The sequence below is a fragment of the Centrocercus urophasianus genome, unplaced genomic scaffold, assembly GCF_019232065.1.
Source record: "Centrocercus urophasianus isolate 14NV4802_14NV808 unplaced genomic scaffold, USGS_Curo_1.0 seq_12, whole genome shotgun sequence".
Classification (NCBI taxonomy): Eukaryota; Metazoa; Chordata; class Aves; order Galliformes; family Phasianidae; genus Centrocercus; species Centrocercus urophasianus.
In genome coordinates this window covers 61,133,758-61,147,317 of record NW_024884364.1, presented here as the reverse complement: position 1 = coordinate 61,147,317, position 13,560 = coordinate 61,133,758, and the positions used below count along the sequence as shown (strand labels likewise).

Below are 13,560 nucleotides of genomic sequence, written 5' to 3'. Positions count from 1 at the left end.
AAAAAAAAAAAAAAAAAAAAAAAAAAAAAAAAAAAAAAAAGAAAAGAAAAGAAAAAAAAGAAAAAAAAAGAAAAAGAAAAAAAGAGGCGACACATAATCGGGCCACCCCCCCGGCTGAGAAATCCCACAGAGGCTTTCCCCCTTCCAGGGCGCTTCCGCTATTTCTGGGCAGGGTGAAGCAACGCCGCCGCAGTCCCTGCCCGCCCGGTGAAGGCTCCGTCCCGTCCCGTCCCGTCGCGGTGCGCATCCCGCGCCACTATGGCCGGCCGCCTGCTGCTCCTGCTGCTCTGCGCGGCGCTGCCGGACGAGCTCCGGGCTGAAGGAGGCGGTAAGGGGCGGCTCTGCGGGGCGTCCGGGCCGAGGAGGGGGTGCCCTCCTCAAAGCTTTTAGGGAGCTGCTGTCGAAGCGCCCGCATTGGAAAGTGCCTCCCGCACGCGGGCGGTGCGTGAGAGGAGCGGGGGCTGCGGCCTCCGGGAGCGGGCAGATCGGGCTGTCACCCCCAAGAAGAGGCAACCCGAGTCCTGCTGGAGGGCAAAGCAGCGCCTCGGGGCGGGGAGCGGCCGGGGGGCAACTGGGGTGCTGGGATGGCCGCTGGGATTTAGCCCCGGGGGGTCTTCCCTGTAGAATGGGGCTGCCGTTGCCGGGAGCGCGGCTGCCTTCCGAGCGCGGCGAGCTCTCGTTCCTGTGCTCTGCCGGCTGCCCCTGGCCGCGGGCTGGAGCTTAGGGGTGAGCGCGTCCTGCCTCTGTTTCTGCTGCGAGGGTCAATATCAAAGTCAGAGCAGAAAGCCACACCGGGCGGCTTCTCTGAAGGCTTTGACTCTTCTTTCAGTGAGTCAGCCTGCTTGGGTTTTACAGTGAAGTCCTTCCACAGCCAGCTGCTGGAGTGTCCTACTTGAGCTGACCAACACCCTGAGCTCCTTCGTGTTTTTGAAGAAGGCAGGACGGCAGGAAGCTCGAGGCTGAGAATGCTTATCGGCTGGTTCAAGTTTACAAAAACATCCTCATGCAGCAGTGATGTGGAGGCAAAGGAGTACAGTGACCCCACCGGCTGCATCCTTTCACGTCCTGCACTGCAGAGAGGGACTTAAGGACAAAAGAGGCATGGGTGAATGAACTGACTGTTACTGAGCTAGAAGTTACAAGCATTGCTGTAGCCCTCCTGCACATAGACTGCTCAGAGCGAGTGGAACACCACAGTTCCACACACACATAGGCTCTGTGCTGCTGCTCAATATGAACAGCACTTGCAAAATTTGGCTCCGTTATCAAAAAGTGTGAGTACTGATCAGATAATTCACATATTGCTGCATTGGGCTGCTTAAGGTCAATGCAAACTGATTCCATTGCCTTTCAAGTCCCATCTGCAGTGCTGCCTTCCACTCTGTGATTGGAAAGTACTTTTTCCTCTGTAGGTTTCAGGTTTTTAGAATGCTAGTTTTCAGAATCCACAAGCTTTCCTAAAACATTTACTTTTTACAAGGTAATTGGCAATCTACTTACTACAGTGTTGCTTCTGTTGTTCCTGTCAGTTAATATGTGCACAAGTTACTGCAGAGTGTCACGATGGCTCATGCAGCCAAGTGGCTGAGCTGAGCTTAACGCCTCTGATCCTTCCATTAAATCATCAGCTACCTGCATCTTGAACTTCAAGGAAGCAGGTCCTGTGCTCTGTGACATCAAACTTTTAAAAAATAAAATGACCCAGCAACTTGAACTCAAGCTGTACTTTCTTTAGATGCTGAAGGTGACATTCATTTGCATCTGCTCTTTGTTAAATCTTTGAATATAGCTGCCTTGGCTGTACTTGGAAACTTAGAAGTAAGACAGTAACTGTAAGAAGTAAGACAGAACCAGCGCAGACTATGAAAGACAGTTGTTAAGTGTGAAGAAAGACCCAAGGGCAGTACACTGGGGCTTGGGGTTGTGCAGGGCAGTAGATCTCACACATGGGCTGTTTCTCTTCTGAAAGTGGGACTGTGGAACAGCTGTTCCCATCTGCCAGTAGAACCCCATGCTGGCAAATTACTGCATCTTCTGTTTGTGTGGTGTTTGTTTGCTGGACCATATGTCTCCAGAGCAGCCAGTGGTGTTGCCTGGTTGCCAGCTTTAAAACCAAATCAGGGACTGCAGCCTCCCACACCATCACTGTGGCAAGGCAAGTCATTCTGTTCAAAGCTGGAATCTAGAGCAGGAGCAGCAGAAATATAAACCTTCGGCAGGAACCTGCACATTTTATTCTCAAGACTAACAACAGAGGAGAGAATTTTGCGTGCCTCTGGCTTGTCTTGGAGTTACTGATCTCACAGAGATCCCGAGATCCCATCTGCTTGAGGGCTAATATTACAAGTGATGTTGCCTATGGGAGGGTGCTGAGAATGTCTGATTTGTTTTTCTTTCTTCACTTATTTCTGATGACTTGTTACCGCCACCAAATGTTGCCCTGTAATTGTACCATTTTCTCTACTGTCTAGTGTTCATCAAGAAAGAAAGTGCTGACAGGTTCTTGGAAAGAACAAAACGTGCCAACAGTTTTTTAGAAGAAATGAAGCAAGGCAATATTGAAAGAGAATGCAATGAGGAGCGCTGCTCAAAAGAAGAAGCAAGAGAAGCCTTTGAAGACAATGAGAAAACTGTAAGGATGAACTAATATGAAACATAGGCCTACATATTTTGTGTTTACAAAGTAGTATTGATCTATTATGAGCCAAGACTTACAAGTGTTATTGTTGATCACTTACCACAAAGAATAGGTGGTGATTTTGATTTTGGCTGGAATTGCTAAGGCATACATGTACAAAACCAGACATCATTTATCTCTTGCAAGGTCACCCTATGTTAAAGACTCCTTTCTTTTACCTGTTCTGATCTGCTTAATTCATCATGAGGTATTTGACCTTTAAATAATTTGGTACTCCCTACGTTAAAGCTATTTTCTCTTGTGGTGTAGCTGAGCAGTGTGACTATGTTCATGAGTTCTTAGATAGAGAGCCCGTGGAAGGTTGAGATGGCAAATACTGACATGGAACTTCATGTGAATATTTTTCCATATTTATCCCGAGAAGTTTTACAGGGCTTATATCATTTTGTGGCTGTCTTTTCCACATTTAAATTGACAGAATGTGTACTGAGGAAAGTTCTTTATGTTAAATTGCCCACATGGAATGAAGTCTGTGTGTGTGACTTTTTTGTCACCTTCCCTACCTACCCTGGAGGTGCTTAACTTTAGCTAGAAGTGCAGTCAGTGCCCAAGCTAAAGCTACAGAGATGGGGAAAGTACAGGAACAAGAATCAGTACTAATATATGAAAACATAAGTGACTTTGTGGTGGAGGGAAACTGGGAACATTGGCTGTATGTGGAACAGCTCTGAAACTGGAATCAAGGCCAGATTCATTTAACTGTAGTGTTATTTGCTGGCCAGAATGTTTTTAGAGTGGCCCTGAGGTGAACTGGGTGGGGAGTCGTGGGTGCATCGCCAGGGCACTTCAAAGTATAAGGGTTGAACCATAGCAGAACCAGCACAGCCTGTTCTACCTGGTGACCAGACCTGGCTGGAAGGGACCGTCTTGGGCAGACAGTGTACCCAGAGCCCTCAGTGAGAGGGACAGAAAAACACAAGTCAGACAAAATACTTTTTAAACCTTAGGATTTCTGAGGTCCTGCTCCATGGGGGTACAGGGGAAGGAAACTGAAAATTTGACATTGCAGGAGGGTAAGGAAGTTCAATCAAAACCGAGGGCAAGAGACAATTATGCAAGAAATGAAGAGCCTTATGCTGAGTGAGTGACATTAAGAAATCTCTATGGAGGTTTAGGTATTTCTGAAAAGCGTGTAAGGCCTGTTTCTCTTGAGCTAAGCACTGTAGATGGTTTTAACCAGATGGTTTAAATTAATTAAACGACAGTATCAGACTGCAAGCCACTGTTTGCCTGTAAATTAAATTTTTGTTTGAACAATTGTTAGCTTCAGGTATTCTCTGTACGAAAGCTCTGATATTCTTCTGAAGAACTGCATTTGGTAATTCTCATTTAACTCTTTTTGTTTTCTTTTGTTTTCGTTTGCCCCAAACCAACCCGTAGGAGGAATTCTGGAATATCTACGTAGGTAAGAAAGAGTCTGCATTTGTTTAGAAAATTAAGCTTCCTTTTCGCAAGGTTAAAAAGGATGCACCTCTTACATAACCACTTCCTGTTGCCTTGTTTATTCTTTTCACTGTTTCCCCTGAAAGAGGAATCTGATTGATTTACAGCCTTGCAGTTTCTCGAACCCAATCACTTTATTTGACACCAAGATTCAGCAGCCTCCAATTCCTGGGATGATCTTTGTCCTCTCAAAAAAGAATACTGGCCCTTTGCGTGCCAAGGGTAGTGAGAAGCAGAAGCTGGGCATTTAGCTCTGCCCACTCATCATCCTGCAGAGGGTCAGCCCAAGATGGAGGAGTCCAAGTTGCAAAGAGTCATAGATGGGAGTGGCACTTCACTACATCAGGCGATGCAACATATCAGTCTGTGCTGCACAGTCACTTACTGTTTGCATGCCACTGTCCATGCCACAGTGTTGCTGATTCCTGTAAGACAGAGATTTGGTGGGAATTGTTTTCTACAGAGCTGTTTTGCATTCAAGGATGACATACCAGTGGGTTAGCAGATACTGCCAGTCAGTTTTCTCTGGTTTTGTTTTTCTGGAGGTTTGACTTGTACTTATTAGGGTTCTGTTGTTCATAATAAGCTCACAGGGACATATTCTTAATGTATTATTGATTGGTAACATGTTCTCCTGAAGTATGTGTCTAGCCTTCGTGTTAGAAAGAATACCTCAAAAATGTTAACCAGAGATTGCTCAGCTTTGTCTTCTGAGTCTGAAGAAAATGGAAGACAGTGGTCACGAAGAAGATGCAGGCTTTCACAATCCTCTAAGGGAGGGAAGAATTCTTCATCCTATGGGGTGAAATTGCCAACAAAGCCTGCATCAGTGCTGCAGTGAACAGAAGTGGAAATTTTCAAACCATTTTCTCATGAGAATACAGGCAGTGGAACGTCAGTGCCAGTGCTCACAGCGGAAATGCCAATTTCATACATCCTAAACCACAGCTCACACATGCCTTATTGGTGTTCAGAAGTTCCGAAAACCACAGCTGCCCTCAGCCAAGTTAGAACAATTCATTCTCATTTCTTTTCTTAGTAGGGGATTCTGCAATGTTTTTGTGCAATATTGGTATAAAATTCAGCTCTCCAGCAGCAACTGCAGTACAGGGAAAATTAAGAAACTATGGTTTCTATCAGTAGGATGCTGCTTAGCTGAGTCCACTACAGAACAGAGCCCTCTAGTCCAGCAGAGGAGGCAGAAACCAGGAGCTGTGCTGCAGGCCTCCAGTGTGCCTTTGTTTTAATAAATGCTGATCTTGCCTTTCTACCATGGAGGATAAACATCAGTCTTCAACACCTCTGTAGTAGATCACGTGGATGCAGCATTTGGAATGCTGGTGTTTGCGGCCACGTTCAGGTACAGAAGGGATGAAGAGTTGTGGGGCAGTGCAAACAAAGCCCCACAGGTGTTCTCTGTGACAGATGCAACTTCAGCAGAGGAGTTCACAGCCAAGGGCATCATACAGATGACACGCTGGATCCTTAGAATGAGAAGTATCCTGCATCTTCTCTCTTCTGTGGGCACTGCTGTTCTTTCAGCTGCTCCAAATGGAGCAGAATAGGTGGTAACATTCAGAAATATGTGCGTTTCTAAGGCAATGAATTAGCAAGCATCAGTTCTCCAGATATCCTCCTTATCATCCAGAAGGGCCTGGCAGGTTCATGTGATGCAGGAATGCATTTGTTACCGTGGGTTGCTGTGTGGGAGAGACATAGTAGCAAGCATCAGTGCAAGAGTGAGATCCATTCATGGGGGTAGGAGAAGGGGCTGCTATGTGTCACATGCTTCCAAATGCAGCATAGCCTGATTTCCCTTCTTGTGACTGTATTATTTGTGAGCTACGTGTGGCTGGGGTCCAGTCAGGCAGTTGTTCTTGTGTCATGGAAAGGAAGAGAGACTGTAGAACTGTGTTTCAGATACGGAGTTCCCAGCTTAAATACAGGGAGAGTGAGGTAAGAGCTCATTCTTTGATACTGACACTCGTACCTCAGTGGATACAATGAGACATTTTTGGTACCACAGGCAGCACAAAACAGGAATTTGTCCTGCAAACATGGATTTAGAAGAGCTTTTACAGTGTTTTATTTTGTTTATCTCCTGATTCATATGCTGGTTGCTTTAAAAGAGCAACGCTGTGGGCAAAACACATGCACATGGGACAAGATGACCTTTAAATAACTAATAGTTGAGTTATTATTATGTGGAAATGGCAGGGAAATGCTTTAGACAGTAGTTGCAACATGAAAACGTCCAGTCTGCTTCTACAGTCTTCACTGTAAATAATGTACACTTTGACAAGCAAGTATTAATTTGTCTTCTTAGAAAAAAAAAAGCTGTAACTACACACTGTCAAACAGTAGCCACCAAAAACAGATTGCAAAACTGAGGCTATATATGTGAATCACGCTTATTTGGAATGATTGCAGTTGCTCTTGCTCTGCCTGGAACGTGGCCACTCACAAGACATATGTCTTAAAAGAATGATTGCTTGTCAAAACTAACCCCCCTTTGGAGTTCATTGAAAATGCATTTTCTCTAACAACAATTTGATTTTTGGTTTGTTTTTGTAGATGGCGACCAGTGCAGCTCAAATCCTTGTCAGTATGGTGGACATTGTAAAGATGGACTTGGTTCCTACACCTGTTCCTGTTTGGATGGTTATCAAGGAAAGAACTGTGAATTTGGTAGGTTTCTCTTTCAGAGAATTGTGGCAGTGAATATGCCAGGTTGCTGAAGCATAGAGACTTAACAATCCCTTAGCAAGCATTATTTTTCACTTGGAAAAATGCATAGAATAGGTGGCTGTCAACAATGAGATGGAAGTGTGTCAGAAAGGGAAAGCCTTCTGGCTCAGCATCTGGATAGTGATAGTGAGTGCTCCAACACTACGCTTGCTCCAAAGAAAGCACTTTTAATTATCACAGTGCCTCTTTACATGAGCTTAAATCCCCAAAGCATGACAATAAATCTAAGAACCACAAGATTCTTACTGCTGATATCAAAGAGCCTGGATTCCAAGCTCAGAAGTACAGTCCTGATCAGCTCACAGCATGAAGAACCAAAGAAGGCAGATCTCAGAAGACGATGCAGAGATTTTTAAGCCTTGCAAGGAATCTTCTTTTTTTTTTCTTCTAAATCTGTCTGTCTATCTTCTGTCTTTCACAGTCATACCAAAGTACTGCAAAATAAACAATGGTGACTGTGAGCAGTTCTGCAGCATCAAAAAAAGTTTGCAGAAGGATGTTATGTGTTCCTGTACAAGTGGGTATGAGCTGGCAGAAGATGGCAAGCAGTGTGTTTCAAAAGGTACGAAGCCACATGGTAAACTAATGCTAGTGAGGCTTGTTCCACAGCTAAAGGGTATGTTTTGAATCATATTCTACATGGCATAGTTTTAAGACTGAAGCCAACTGGTTTGTATTTTTAAAGCCTTCCATGAGGTGATGTGATGAACTTCTATGAATGAAGCTGAGGCACCCTTTGCTGGGTGCCTCTCACAGAACTATCTGAGCAAATAAAGTGCTGTTGACAGGAGAAAATTGTAGTTGTATCTTGTAGTTGCTGAGAAAACTGTAATTGTATCTTACATTCTGTATAAAATAGCCACTTGCAAAAACTTCTTTTGATTTCAGTTAGTTAAATAGTAACAGCTGACATTAAATAATTAAGATTGATGCTATTTTAAGTACATTTTCATTGTATTCCAACAAATCAAGGGAGGGAGGGGAATGTGAGTCAACTGTATGATTCTGCCTTTGTTTTTTATATCCTTTACAACCTGGGCTGTCTCTCTTACACAACCTGGGATGTCTCTCTTACACAGTACACTGAGTTTTCTAATTAAGATGATTGTAGTAAGAGCTACGACAAGCATATGGCAACGTAAACAACTGAAGATAACTTTAAATACTTTGAAAACACTGTGCAGAGACTGAACTTACGGAAAAGTTTTAGGACATACAGATGCCTTTCATCTGCCAAAACAACTGCTTTTCCTCCTTTGTTGCATCTGCCAGGGTTTTGTTAGTCTTGAAAACATCTGCATTAACTGATAAACTGTGAGATGGTGTTGTCAGAGAGTCTCCTCTTCCATGCATATTTCAGTCCTTCTTCTCTAATTGTAGCATTCTTGTCTTTACAGTAAAGTACCCATGTGGAAAAGTTCTTGTGAAAAGAACCAAAAGGTCTATCGTTTTACCCACTAATAGTAGTACCAATGCAACTAGTGATCAAGACGTCCCCTCCATGAATGAAACAAGTCTGGAGGAGGACTTTGCAACTACCACAGAAAGCCCAACTCCCCCTCCTCGCAACAGATCGAGGATGACAGATCCAAATGTCGATACCAGGATAGTCGGTGGGGATGAGTGTAAACTTGGTGAATGCCCATGGCAGGTAAATCTGATGCACGTGATTTTGACGGAAACTGCATAATTGTTTATTTAGTCAATTTGTGTTCTGCTGTGTGCTGTTTGTAGTTGGAATTGGCTGTTACATGAACTCAGGCACTTGTGTGTGCTCTTCTGCAAATTGCAGCCTTAGGATATCAAAATGAAAGTTTTTGTGACATTTTAAGTAGTGCTGCTTTTAAGCTGTTACCAGAGAGGGTTTTTGAGACATGCTGGTTCAACCAGCTGTTGTCTTTACAGGTTGCACTCCAGTTCTGTGCTTAAGCTGGGCTGTTCTGGCAGAGTTGACCTGCTTCTGCTGTTTTTTGTCATCTTTCTTTGCCTTTCCTTACTCAACCTTTCGAAGGAATGATGACTTACCTTCTCTGTTTCTCTGAATGAGATGTATCATAGAGTGCTTTTCCATACTGATCTGTTCATTCACTGTGACCATTAGCATAGTAGTCCAATTCTGTATGGGTGTAGTGTTGTGTAGGTCTGACATAGGTAAGAGGAGGTTCCCACGGTAACGTGGGCACAGAGCTTAAACATTTTTAGCAGATTGCTGATCTAATGGCTTGGCCAGCACTACCTAAGCTTAACTGAATCAACCTCTAGTTGCAGAAGTAAATATCATACAGTAAAATTGTGCATGTGTTGTAGAGGCTATCTGCAGAGCCAGAGCCACTGCTTATCAGGGAATTATGCTTGTTTTTTCTTAGTGTGGCTTGAGTACTCTAACTATACAGTCACATTCTCAGTGCCTTTGTCTTGCAGCCTTCCATCCCTGTTCCCCAAGATAGCCCTTTAGGAAGTATACTTGACAGCATGCATTTGCTTTCATAACTAATCTTTCCTCTTGAGCTTAGACCAGCCAAAATCTGTCCCTGTCTTCAAAACACTAGGAGGATTAAACAGGAATAGATCTTGGGCAGAAATTCTATGGGATAGTAAGTCAAGGCCCTTGCTCTTTGCTCAGCAAGTCAGCCTGCATCTTGTTCCTAGCAGGTGTCACTAAAAGGAGGCACTATGAAGTCAGAAAGCTGAACTTCTGTATCACAGGAAAACAGCTGAGACTCTGTAACAGTACCTGCTGATCTGTAGCATATGCACATGTGTATGCAGCACTATGGACAATCTATGGAGCTCTGCATACAAGTTACTGTAACGTGCACATATGCAGTGTGCAGAGAAAACAATCACCTGTTTATAGCTCACTGAGATTAAGCTGCTCTTTTAAATTATGCATTTCCCATTTCTTTTCTCTCATAGGCTGTGTTGATAAATGAGAAAGAGGAAGAGTTTTGTGGCGGAACTATATTGAATGAAGATTTCATCCTTACTGCTGCTCATTGCATAAACCAATCCAAGGAGATCAAAGTTGTTGTTGGTAAGTTGTTGTGTTTTGTTTTTTGTGGGTTTTTTTGTGATGTGTGAGGATGTGTCGCAGACTGATTCTGTGTGCTCTAATACCCATGTAAGATGTAATCATATCGACTGGTTTGTTACCGGTTTGGTGTTTTGGTGGTATGCTATCTACTGTTTCCTATTGCAGAAATTCTGCTTTGGAATCACTGGGGCAGCTGAAGTAGGTGATAATGGTGATAATTTCTTCTTTGCCAGGTAGCTGGAAGGGTTTAAGAACGAATGTTCTACAAGTGTTGGTGAGCACTGTGCTTATCAGATTAATGCTTCAACAGAAAGCTCATATTTTTTTTCCTGTGGCTCTGAAAAACATGCCAACTTTTTTTTACAGAAACATGTAGGAAAGCTGTGACACACAGACTAGAGGAAGAAGAAAGTCTCATCTCACATTAGCTCACTGCTTCACTTCTGAGAAATGATACTAGATCAACACAACTATGTATTTGCACTCTTTTAGTTTTGATTCAGAGTAGATGCTCTTCCCCAGTATAGGCCAGGCTCAAGCTGCTGTAAAACATCCACAAATTTGCATTAGTTTAGCTTTATGAATTTATGCTGATTTACATAAACTAGTACAGAAAACCTCATAAACCATGGAGCTGAAACTGCATCCAAGTGAGGCTAATAAATATTGCAGTTTACTTGTACAGTATGAAGACTTAGAGCAGTTGCAATGGGAATACTAGTGTCCTCCTTTATCGAGGCTGTTCTTATTTGCTGTCATCTTATCCTATTAATGATCCTTTTAATTATCTCGTACAGGTGAAGTGGACAGAGAAAAGGAAGAACATTCTGAAACGACTCATACTGCAGAAAAAATATTTGTTCACTCTAAGTACATCGCTGAGACTTATGATAATGACATAGCCCTCATAAAGCTGAAGGAACCAATACAGTTTTCTGAGTATGTTGTCCCAGCATGCCTCCCGCAAGCAGACTTTGCTAATGAAGTGCTGATGAACCAAAAGTCTGGGATGGTTAGTGGCTTTGGGCGTGAATTTGAAGCTGGACGGCTTTCCAAAAGACTGAAAGTGCTTGAAGTCCCCTATGTTGATAGGAGCACTTGCAAGCAGTCCACTAACTTTGCAATAACAGAAAACATGTTCTGCGCTGGTTATGAAACAGAGCAAAAGGATGCTTGTCAAGGAGACAGTGGAGGCCCCCATGTAACCAGATATAAGGATACTTACTTTGTTACTGGAATTGTTAGCTGGGGAGAAGGATGTGCAAGGAAAGGCAAATACGGTATATATACCAAACTGTCCAGATTCTTGCGTTGGGTAAGGACAGTCATGAGACAAAAGTAGTAGTGGTGTAGCTCTCAATCCTCCCACTAGGAAACAAGGTGCAGTTTATCTAATGGAAAGGTTTTTTATTTTTTAGCCATATCTGCTAGACTTGTTTTGAAAGCTGGTTTCTTGAAGTTACAGTGCTGCTTCTCTTTCTTCTTTTATTTGCTTGACTTTAAGCATGTATATGTGGTCTGCTGGTGTTGTTTCGAGTTTGTACAGTAAGGGGCTTTCACCAAACAAAATGCCTGCTCATTGGTGTCTTCTGATTACTTGACTAGTTATTTTCATATTGTCATGTTGGTTCCTGTCTGTTTGCCCAAGTGATTCCACCAGACTCCTGGACATAACATGATGGAAGTGGGAAGGCCAGGATTTCAGTCAGTCCCCCTACTGCAGCCCACTCAGTCAGTAGGGAGTTTATTCCCACTAGAGCTTTTTAGCTTCTACCTGTGGTTGTCTTTAGAAGATGAAGGGAGAAGGGAAGCTTCTTTGGACAAAGCTGAAACACAAGTAAGTGTTCAGTATATGTTGCTAAATAGCCATGTTCCACAAAACTTCCAACTTAGGTCACAGCAGCTAAATAAAATGTTGTGTTGCTTTATGTGGTTGTACTTCACTCTGGTTTAATTTGAACACTTATTTTCTGCTTTTTCAGAAAAAAATAACATGTATGTACACTGTTTCCTGTATCATAGGATTGTGCATGGCTAAGGATCGGAGAGGTCCTTCTGTGTGTAGTTGTTCCAGGTGCTACTGTAAGATGTATTGCAGTATACATCAGCGTTTGAAATAAAACATTATTTCTTTTTTGTTCTTTTTTTATTCCCTCTGGTCAGTTCATGCATATATGAAGACAGAGTCTTATTTGGAAGTGAAGAAAGAGTGCATGTCTCCAAACAAATACGTGACACATTTCCCTTGCCTTATGATTAGCAGTGGCTCAATACTCAGTTTTATATATGTGGATTGCTGTTCCTGCATACATTCTTCTTCAGACCTTCTCAGCTGCAGTTCTCGTCACAGAAATAATGGAATAATTTGCAGTAGACAGGATGGGTGAAAGCTGTCTGGTCCAACCCCGTGCTTAAAGCAAGGCTAACATCAAAGAGAAATCAGTTTGTGCAGGCTCTGGTCAAGTTTTGAAAGCTTTTAAGGCAGAGTTGCTACCCCTCTGGGAAACAAGCTGCTGTGTTTTACCACTCTCACAGCTAAAAATTAGTCATATCCACCTAGAATTTTTCTTGTTGAAAGATCTAAATGCAACTTCCCTGGCTTAACAAATCCAATTTCCTTAAGCTTTTTAATATGCAGTATAGAGTCTAGTTTCCTATCAATCCTGATGGATTTTCCAAGGGTCCTCTGATCTATGACGCTCCTATGTTGTCTGAGATACACAAAACTTTGCCAGACACCTGCAAGTTATCTCTTAGGGTTTGAATGGGTACTGGCTAGTTTTGTATAGCAGGTGCAGTGAGGAAGGCATGTTAAAAAAGTAGAAAGACAGCTCTGCTCAGCACCAGGGTATTGCTGCAGTCAGCAGAAAACACAGACATGAAGAACTGCAGGTCATTTACCCCAGATGGATGATCTCCACCTGTATAAAATCACAGCAGGGTTATTTAAATGTTTGTTCAGCAATGTTAGTTCCATGATTTTTTCTGTCCACTGTACCTTCTAACCCTTTGTCTCATATTTACCCCATACACCATCAGGGTGGAACATCCCTTTTCAGAGGGAAGTGCTCAGGCACAGGTGCTATTCAAATTCCATACAAGCACTTGTGCTAATGGCATCGTTCTCCATCAGAGAAGCCTGAAGTGACTCTTGGACTGGACTATGTGTGTTATAGATAAGTGTTGGGATGGCCGAGGAGAGGACCTCCCGCTGGTAAAGGTGGCTGACTCTGGGAAGAGAGGAAGTGTCGTTATTCTGTAGTGTACAAGAGACTGTCCTTGGGTTTTGCAATCAGAGTTTATCTTTCACCAAGCTTTAATTGTGTATGGTGCCTACAGTGCACAGGGTTTTCATATTCCTTCCATATTCTGTAAGTGTCAGGCAAGAGGTAGAGCACACAACAGCAGTGCAAACTGGTGGATTTTAAAATGCAAGAACTCCTCTTGGCAAACAATCACTACTGATTTAGGCAAGAGCTAAATGGTAAATGGAGGAAGTGGAAGCTCAAAGCTACCCTCAGGTGCTCAGGCTTTCTCAGCCTGCAAGGAAAAGGCAGTGCTGAGTAGAAATGGTAGAAAGGAAGGATGGCAAGCAGAGTGCAATCACATTGAAGCTTTAGAGAGGAATAATATAATG

The 13,560-nt window shown here is 43.0% G+C and overlaps 1 protein-coding gene across 1 annotated transcript; it reads left to right on the top strand.

Moving 5' to 3' along the window:
• The first annotated feature begins 220 nt into the window (after positions 1–220).
• F10 (coagulation factor X) lies at positions 221–12,064 on the top strand. The gene is made up of 8 exons (XM_042810680.1): positions 221–328; positions 2,472–2,632; positions 4,079–4,103; positions 6,716–6,829; positions 7,311–7,451; positions 8,287–8,540; positions 9,806–9,923; positions 10,721–12,064. The coding sequence occupies exons 1-8, from the start codon at positions 259–261 to the stop codon at positions 11,263–11,265; spliced, it is 1,428 nt and encodes a 475-aa protein (XP_042666614.1). The 5' UTR covers positions 221–258; the 3' UTR covers positions 11,266–12,064.
• The last annotated feature ends 1,496 nt before the right edge of the window (positions 12,065–13,560 follow it).